A 9,471-nucleotide genomic window follows, 5' to 3' on the forward strand; every position below is an offset into this window, starting at 1 on the left:
GAGCAAAAGTGGGATTTCGCCTGGACAAAGTGAACAGCTGCGTCGTCTCCTTGTGTCACTTTTCAAGGATTCAAAAGAAGCATGTCTCCTGAAAACGGCGCTGCAGGGACGTACAGACCCAGAGTGACGTCAGAGCTCCAACACTGCCCAGCCACTCTACACATATCTCGACGCATGCATGCGTCAAATGTATTATATATGCACGAATTATGAATACTCGTAAAGCCGTAGATCTCCTTCGTTATTTATATATATATATATATATATATATTTATTTATATATGTGCAGGAGCCAGATCAATTTCTGTATAGATTTCTTTATATATATATATATATATATATACAGATTTACGTTGATGGCCAGGTAAATGTCTACCACTTACTTTGTGTCAGTGCATGTAGACTGGTAGTTTGAAGCGCAGCTGCATGCGTGGACTTGCATCTGCAGCAGCTGCGACAGACCTGGTCCTCGTGGTTTGACGGCGGTGTCGCAGAAAGAAGAAAAGGTGGAAGCCAGCTTTTTAGAGACGTCGCATGCACTTTCTTCCTATGGGGAGTTCCAAGCGAGTTCCCCTTTGAAAGGCTGCATTTCCAAATGACGAACTTGAGTACCACACAGTCCACGGGAGGCCGACGCAGAGGCGGTTGCGCTCTCTCTGACGACTGTGACTTTTCAAATCGGCTGTTCAGTGCCTTGGGGCGACCTCTAGTCCCTCCTGCTGCAGAGCAAGTTGTCGCGGAGGCTAAAGTTTTCTCTCGCGCTTCCTTTGTCGCACATTCTCGTTGCTCGACAAGAAAAGGTTCCTTCTTCTGTGCCAGGCTTCCAGGGCAGCCAGCTCCTCGCTTGGAGGAGGAAGGCTTCCAACATGGCGCCTGTCTCTGAGCCTCCCCCGAAGAAAGTCCAGGCCTTTCGCAGGCGTAATTAAAAATTCACTCTCGAAGCCAGTCGTGAGAAGAACCTGAGGCGCAAACTCTTGATGCAGCCTTCCGTCAACCACATCAGAAACGCAGAGAAAAGACTCTGCCTTCGAAGCAGATACGTACGCATTCTATATCGAGACGTAGTCTCTGTGTACAAGAATTCATGCAAATATAACTATATATATAATAAAATATATTTCCTATGCATGCACAGACACGTAGAGATGTGCACACACCTATACATGCATATATATACGTTTATATATATAAATATATATATATATATATATGTCAGTGTGTGTATATATATATATATATATATACATATATATATATATATGTATTTGTGGAAATAAAAATCTGTACATTCTTTTGTGGATGTATCTAGAGAGGTAACAACTTAATGCAGAGACAAACGTGCACATTTGTAGAAGTATAAATATGTTATCAGTGATTTCTGTCTCTGTCTTGGAGGCTTTCTCAGGCGCGCCGTTGCCGTCTCTGCATGCGCCGTCTTCGTTGTCAGCGCGTCCTGCGTAGTTTGTTGCGCGTGAGATGTTTCATGTTTTTTCTTCGTTCCGATCTCCGCATCCTTTCCTTTTTTGCGCGTTTTTCATGAAAACTGACTTGGCTTCGATGAACGTTCAGTGGATATTCATAGAGCGTTCGCGCTGGCGACTCTTTTCCTGCAAATCCTCACAAAGACAGTGGGAGCCGTTCGGCGCGTTTGTGAATTCGAGATTGTCCATGTTGAAAGACGGCCAGGCAAACAGTTGTCTCTGGGGAACACAAAGCTTGGCATTTTTCTTTTGCTCCATTTCTCGCCTTTTCTCGACTGTGTGTCTCTCAGTCGCCTAGTCTCGGCTTCCTCCTCGTTTTTCGCGTTTCCTGAAACGGTGTCGCCTCTGGCGCAACTTTTCTTCGCCAGAAGAGGAAGAGCGTCCGGCAACCGAAGGGAGCCAACGCAGAAAGACTTCGCTTTTTGTTGAATTGACTGGACGTCTGAGTTCGGGAGTTTTCTCGCTTCCCGGAGCCGCAGACTCCGAGAAAGCGAGGACTTGCTCAACGACACGAATCTCCCCGTGCGCGCTTGCGTCTGCTCTCTTCGGTGGCAGAGCGGTAAACGAAGGCAATGTGGAAGCAACCGTCAAAAAGGTCTGTCTGTTGCTTCTCTTTGATCGCCTTCGTCTCCAACATTCGTGACTTTCTCTCCTGGAGGCAGAAAATAACGCCCTGACCTCTCCGGGCCTCCACTCTCGCTGTTGCAGTACTTTCCGCTGGACATGTTTTTGATGTCGGCCTCCTGCAGACCAGGTTGAGAGCGAGGACCATCTGACGCGGACCTCCAGGTCCATCTCTTTTCTTTATGACATTTGTACAACTTGCATGGACAAAAAAACGCGGATTCTTCAACTATACGGTGGACGTCACTTTTGTCTCTTCGTTCGTTCCCTTCATCTCCCCTTCGTCTCCTCCGCTTGTCTTCTTTCTCCCCTTGTGTGCTTCCTCGGTTTCACCTCCGTCGGCGGGATAGACACACCGTTCTCAGGACAGGAAGTCAGGCGAGAACGGACGGCGTTTTCATTTGCCGCGCCTCTGCTGTTTTAGCTCCTTTGAGGAGAAAGAAGTGACGTCGGAAAAGACAGTCGCGTTTCCGTCTCCGGTCCTCCTCTCGGTTCTGCCTTCCTTCCGCGACAGCCTTGTGCTCTGCGCCGACTGTTTTTGCCGAGAGAGAGCTCCAACGGGCGAGAGGCGTCTTCCTCAAAGGTTCGTTTTCTCCGCGTCTACACTCTTCTTCCTTCGCTGTCTCGCGGACGCCACAGGATGGATCAGCCAGAGTCGCAGCAAGAGGAGGCGAACGGAGACGCGCCGCCTGGCGATCTTTCTGCCTCCGAATCGAACGGCCCGGCGAACGAGAAAAGAGGCTCGACAGCGGCGCAGGCTGCTGCTTTCGCCTCCTGCCGGTCCGCGTCTCGCAGCTTGCTCGATGACACACACCGGGCGACGAAGGCCGCGCGGGTCTGCGAAGCGCCAGCAGAGACGCAGGACTGTGGAGAGGACGTCAACGTAGCTGTCGATGCGGAAGGAGGCGCCGCGGCGACGAAGCCTGCAGAAGACAGCGAGAGGGGAGAGTCGGAGAGCAGCGAGAGCGACAAGACCGCCTCCAGCGAGATGAGCACTGCACCAGAGAGCAGGCCTTCGGCTCCGAACAAGAGCGAAAGGCCCTCTCGCGAGAAGAGCCTCTTCCCGGCAACAGACAGAGATCCATACTGCGCCGACGCCGAGTCTACGAAAAAAGAGAAAACGAAACGCTCTTGCTCGTCTCCCCCTGCCTCCAACGCGACCGCAAGTGTATCTTCCTCCGCAGGTGTATCTTCGACAGGAGTCTGTGCATCCTGTCCGGTTTCTGTTTCCTCTGAGTCTGCTTCTAGACCGTCTGTGTCAGTGGATGAGGCAGGCGAGGACGTTTCCGCCTTCTTCACGATCGAAGTCGACGGGGACGCGTCGCTCGAGGCAGAGGCTCTTTCTTCTGTCTCCTCGCCGAATCCGGCAGGGCAGGATCTCCGCCCCGCGGTCGAGGCGGAGACAGCGCGGTGGCGGGCGCAGAGTCCTGGCCTGGGAGCTGCGTACGCGTTGTTGCATGCGCGTCTGCTGTCCAGACTCCTCTCTCTGGGGGCTGTGCGACGCTGTAATGACACCGCACACGAGCAGCCTGCGTCTCCGTCTCCGAAGCGAAGAAGACTCGAGGAAAAGGCGACGTCTCCTCTGGGAAGCGTCGAGTCGAGCCTCGCTCAGCAGCCACTGTCTTCTCCCGCACCGGGCTGCGAACGCTACGAAGTCTGTCAGGAGGTACTGTCGCATCTCGTCCGCGAGGCTCAGGCCGCCTCTGCGCGCGCCTGCCAAGGCGGATGGTCGAACTGCATTCGGCGCGTTTTCGCGCGTTCTGGAGGCGAGAAAGAAACTCGGTACTATTTCTCGCAGGACGGAAGCCCAAGAGCCGGCGGCAGGCGATCCCTCCTGTCCTCTGCCTTGAAAAGGTCGCTCATGGCGGAGGAACAGCGCGAGCAGCGTCACGATGGCGAGCCGCAGAAAGGGAGGTCGACCGACGATGGTCTGGAGACAGAGGAGCACGAAGGCAGTGTCTCGACTCTTCCTCGAAACGGAGAATCAACCGACAACCACCGTTTTGGAGACAGCCAGAGTGTTCCCTCACCCTCCCCTGCCTCTGCTTCGTCTTCTGCCTCTGCTTCGTCTTCTGCCTCTGCTTCGTCTTCTGCCTCCGCTTCGTCTTCTGCCTCTGCTTCGTCGTCGGCCTCTGCTTCGTCTTCCGCCTCTGCTTCGTCGTCTTCTCAGCCGCTCTGGTTGGGGTCTTCAGTTCGTGATGAGGAAGCGGAGAAACTGTTTTGTGTCTTGCCTCTGAAGAGCAGAGAGGAAACAGCATGCTTGTCTTTCACCTGGAGAGAGTGGGTGACTCATCACCGCTTCGTGCTCGCGAGTCACCAGAGTTCGACGTCGATTTGCTACTTCTGCGGCCGACGCGCTTGTCCACGTTCAGAGGACTCCAGGACGCCTTGCCCAGGTACGAACGAAGGAAAGAATCTGCATGCAGACTCCTCCGGTTTCCCTGAGTGAAGCCGTGCAGCAGATGCTCTGCGCCTCACCCGTCCAAATGCCCGTGGTTGCCTCCACCTGTGAAGGGCGCCTTCGCGCTGTGCTGTCTTTTCTGCCGAGGAAGATGCAGAAGTAAGGCGAGCGCTGAGACGTCACCAAGTTCCCCAGTGCGTCGTCCATCAGCATCCCCAGGATTTCGAGCTGGAAACCCAGTCCTCTACTCTACTGTGCATCGGCCTCTCCAGACTCCTGGCCGGTTTTGGAAACGCGGAGACGAGCCTCACTCTCGCCTTCTCCCTGTTTCCACCGTAATTCTTCGTGTCTTTGTCTGGAGTTTTCTCTGAGATGTATGGCTCCTCCTTCGGTGACGGTTTTACTGCTCCAGTCTGCACCTCCCTTTTTTTTCTGTCCCTCACTGGCTCCTCGTCCTCTGCCCCGCCTGGCGGGAGGACCGTCGCGACCAGCAAGCATCTCCGTTCTCTTCGTCTTGCATTGATCTCCGTTTTCTCCTCTCACCTGTCGTGATTGTTTCGTTTTTCAAGTTCGGTGAGCGTCGCGCTCTCTCTTCTTTTTGTGACTTTGCTAAGTTCGTCCTCTCCTGGGGAAACTGTCGAGGAGTCGCCTGCTCCGCATGCCTACGAGGCGTAAAGCGCGCGACCCGCATGCACTCGGGTGTTGATTTTCAGACAATGTTCAGTGTCCAGTCGGTCTCCGCCACTTGCGTTTCGTCTTTTTCTTTTCTCGCCTTTCTTTCAGCGACTCGCTGCGAGCACTGCTGTCAACGGGGGCACAGAGCCTCTCGTCAAGGCTGCAATCGGGCATTGTGCCTTCTTCACCGAATCGAGGAAGCTTTTGAGGTGAGATCAGAGTTCTGTGGGAATGGTTCGTGTCTCTAGTTTGGCTTTTTGTAAAAAACATAGTAAAAAGTCGGTCTTGTTTGTTTCCTTTCCTCGTCTCCAAAGAGTTGCGTCTTTTTCGTCTTCGCCGCGAGTCGTCTCGCGTCATTTTCCGAGGTTGTTTCGACTTTTTTCGTACCCCTGGGAAGATGGACTTCGGGGGCATTTCCATTTTTCTGCCGATTAAACCATTTTTCGAGACATTACGATTTTACAGAACTTTCCAGGATTTCAAGGTTTCACTGGGGGGGCGCACGTTCACACGAACTTCAAAGACGCGCTCTCTTCTCGGCTGCGAGAACGCTCGTTTTCCGCGCTTCCCGGACTGTGGTGTCTCTCTCCCCAGTTGTCTCCTCTCTCGCCTAGGCGGGTCTCTCCAGTTTGTGTTCTTCTCTTTTTTCTCTCCGGGCGATACACGCTCGGTCCGTCTTGAGCTGTGCAGAGGAGTCTGTGCGTAGATCTTCCCGGCGCGCTCGCGTCCTCGGAGTTCCGGAACACAGTTGAGCGTCTGCTCTTGTCTGGATCTCCGGTCTCCGCCTCACTCGTTGCGTTCTTCTTCCCGCAGGCGAGGTTCGAAGCGTCGCTCAGAGAGGACAGAGAAGACATTCGCTGCATTCGGTGCGGCGGTCGAGGGCACCTCATCTGTGGAGAGGCGCCCGCCAGCGAGGGGTCAGCGCGAAGAGAGACTTCGCGAAGAGACGCGACCGGCGGGGAGAGGAGACGCAACGCAGTGGACGAGAGACAAGAAGAGAGGAACGAACAAAAGAACGGGGGAAGCACAGACATAGAGAGATAGAGAGATAGAGATAGACAGAGAGATAGATAGAGAGAGAGATAGAGAGAGAGAGAAGGAGCTGAAGAAAGGAAGAGAGGCGACAGAACGAGAGGAAGAACGAGAGGAGAAGAAGAGGGGAACAGAGGACGAAGGCGAAAAACGGGGGGGGAAGGAGCAAGACAGACCGAAGCGAGCACCTTCGACAGAAGGATCTAGATGAAGGGAGTCCGAAAGAACTAGAGAGAGTGAAATACGCCGGAAGTATGCTCTGCTTGTGCATGTAGAGGTATATAATTATAGTTACACATATATTTAAATAAACCAGATATGAAGCGACTGCGACCTGTGAAGCCTTTTCATATATCTTTATAGCTGTATCTCTCTTTTTCTATCGGTTCAGACGTTGATATGTTCACTGTAGAGATTTTGAGCGTTACGGTAAAAACGAGCAGTGTACACCTTTACATTTGCGTGTCTTGTTTCATTTGAATATATATATATATGTATAAATATATATTTATATATTTATATATATATATATATAATAAATGAAGTCGGATCTTGGCTCACGTGCCGCTACATGGCCTTCGCTTATCGATCCACTGCGGAGAGACGGACGGATAAACGGCTGTGTGCATTTTCTTTCTCTGTCTGGCCTTTGTCTTTCTTTCGACAGATTCTCGACCCTTTCTGTGCGCTCATGTACGAACACAAGAAACCGAGACGCCCGACAGAACACAGATCCCTCTTTTCTCTGGACCGTGGACGAAGCCAAGAGGTACCTGGCTCGACTTCCCAGTTCCATTCGAAGCAGGAAGCAGCCGCCGCCTCCGCCGCCACCCTCGACTGCGCTTCGCTCCGAGGACTTCGCCTGGAGCTCTCAGCAGGAGCAGCCATATGCAAATGCACCGGAATTTCGCGCGTTCGCACCGCGTCGAGGAGACTCCTGGAGAGGCGAGAGGGAAGCGCGGCACCGAGCAGACAGACGAGGATACTCTGCTCGATTCGCAGGAGAAGACGGCGACAGACGCGCTCACGCGTTTTCGCACTGGGGAAGAGACGAAGAGCGAAGAGACGAAAGAAGAGGCGAGAGCAGAGAAGAGAGGAGAGGAAGACACTGCGGCGCGGACAACGAGGGCCGATGGAAAGAAGACAGAAGACACACGCCAGATGCGGGTCCGCTTTGCTTTTGCCGAGAGGGGAGAGATTCACTCTGTGGTTTTTGTGATCCTTCTTTCAGTGTCGCCTTTCGCTTCACGAGCTCCGTTTTCGAATAAAGTCTGCACTTTTTTTTGAAGTTTGTACCATTTTTAAGTCTTCGGTTTTCTTCATTTTTGGCCAACTCCGTCTGTGTGGTCTCGTCCACGTTCGCGTCTCTTTTTTTTCTCTCCTTTTTTCTCCTTCGCTGCCCCGCCGTCTCGTGATCGTGCCTCCACCTTCTCTGTCTCCTTCTCGCTGCTTTGTCTCGACGAACACAAATGTCTTCTGCGAATCCTCCCTTTGTTTGTTTCAGGCCTTCAGAGCGCACTGCCTCCGCCGCCCCTGCCGTCGGGTGGCTTTTTTTTCCTGCCAGGAGCGCCGCCGTATGCGCTTCGCGAGCCTCCCGTCGGCTGTGGATTGCCTCTCGCGCTGCCTGTTTCTCAGGTTTCCCCGCCGCTCTCTTGGCCTCCTCTGCCAGGGCCTCTCCCTGTGGGTCCGGTCGCCGTCTCCTCCAGAGCGGCAGCGTACGCGCCTGTCTCTCCTCACTGTGCTCCGTCTCCTGTCGCTCCTCGAGGGTGTTCAGGGAACCCACCGTCTTCTCGTTTTCCGCCGCATGCAAACGCGTCGAGACTTCGCGAACGCGCCCACCAGAGGCCTTCTTCCAGAGACTGGGACACAGACTCGCAACACCACCTGCCTTCCTCTTCCTGCTCCTCTTACGCGTTGGAGGGGCGGTCCGAGTCTTCTTACGCATGCGAACGCGCGCCATGGAAGCTCCAGCGAGAAGAACGGGCAGCGCATGCGCCTTCGGGTGCCGCCTTCTTCTCTGCGGGGGCTGACGGACGGCACAGCGGAAGACCTGGAGAAGAGCGAGGAAGACAGCGTGAGGGAGGAGCTTTTCGGCGGCTGCAGGCGCGGCAGCCGCGTTCCTGAGAATGCGGGGGCGTAGTCTCCTTCGAAAGATGCGACGGGGATGAAGGCCGACTCGAGAGAACAGAGAGAAACTGTCACTTCTCGCTTTGCACTGGATATCCAGTAGAGAGAGGTAGAGGGAACCTGGCGTGAGAGGTGAAACGCAGGAGCTATCGGGGGAGAGGTCACGAAGCCTCGGGCAGACGCACAGAACAAAGAAAGAAGAGAAGCCTTTCTTTGTTGGCAGAGAAGACTCCACGGAGCGTGCAGTCTCATGTCGCACATGCAGGCAGAGCCCAGTCAGGTTTCCTTCGATTTTTTCGCTCACCTGTCGCGTTTGATTCGAGGGCGTCCTCGCGCGGGTCACTCCCGGGGCGTCCTCGGTTGGCTCTTGCGCATGCACTTTTGGCCTGCGGGCAGTCCCCGAAAAGGTTGACGCTTTTCCTTTCAGGTTGGCTCTTGGGGGTCTCTGCGTCTTCCGGTGGCTTGTCTTTTTTGCGTCGTGGAAGAAACTGAGAAACGCAAAGGAGTCTGTCTCTCTGGGCTGCGTGAGAGAACGTGGTGACTCAGATGTCAGTGTGACCAGTACCATCGTCCTGGGAGGAATCACCTCTGTGGATTCTTTATAAACGTTTTCTGGGGAGGATATACTACGAACAGGACTCCAGGCTTTTCCAAGAAAAAAAAGTACTCAGTGCTCCTCAGTTTCCTTCGCCCCACACTCTCGCGCAGAAACTTTCGTCCCCACCGCACTTGGTTCAACCTCCACAGCGTCGCCCCATGCAGTCCGACTCTGTTCGCATCTGCATGCATACACAGACTGTACCCGTACACCCGAACAAGGAGAGCGCGCAGAGGCCTTTGCGCATGCGTCTGTGTTTACCGACTCCCTTAGTTATACATGCGAACCTACTGTTCGTTTTACTGTGCGCTCATTCAGCAGCAGACGTGGACCTCCTCGCATCTGAGGCCTTCTCTCCTTCTGTGCTGCTTCTTCAAACATGTATATATATATATATATATATATATGCATATATATATATATGCATATATATATAGATAGATATAGATATATAGGAGGAGCGACTTGAGGACCCTTCTGGAGATTTAGAAACGAGTTTCTATGACACTCCGAGCGGAGGAAGCTCGGTGTCT

The 9,471-nt window shown here is 53.4% G+C and overlaps 1 protein-coding gene across 1 annotated transcript; it reads left to right on the forward strand.

The window, feature by feature from the left end:
• The first annotated feature begins 1,507 nt into the window (after positions 1 to 1,507).
• On the forward strand, positions 1,508 to 9,307 carry TGME49_309070 (hypothetical protein). Its single transcript, XM_018782560.1, has 4 exons — positions 1,508 to 4,501; positions 5,290 to 5,390; positions 5,995 to 6,098; positions 6,881 to 9,307. Exons 1-4 carry the CDS (start codon positions 2,746 to 2,748, stop codon positions 7,479 to 7,481), a joined length of 2,562 nt encoding a protein of 853 aa, XP_018635633.1. The 5' UTR covers positions 1,508 to 2,745; the 3' UTR covers positions 7,482 to 9,307.
• The last annotated feature ends 164 nt before the right edge of the window (positions 9,308 to 9,471 follow it).

This window comes from Toxoplasma gondii, chromosome XI (assembly GCF_000006565.2).
Source record: "Toxoplasma gondii ME49 chromosome XI, whole genome shotgun sequence".
In the NCBI taxonomy this organism is placed as follows: Eukaryota; Apicomplexa; class Conoidasida; order Eucoccidiorida; family Sarcocystidae; genus Toxoplasma; species Toxoplasma gondii.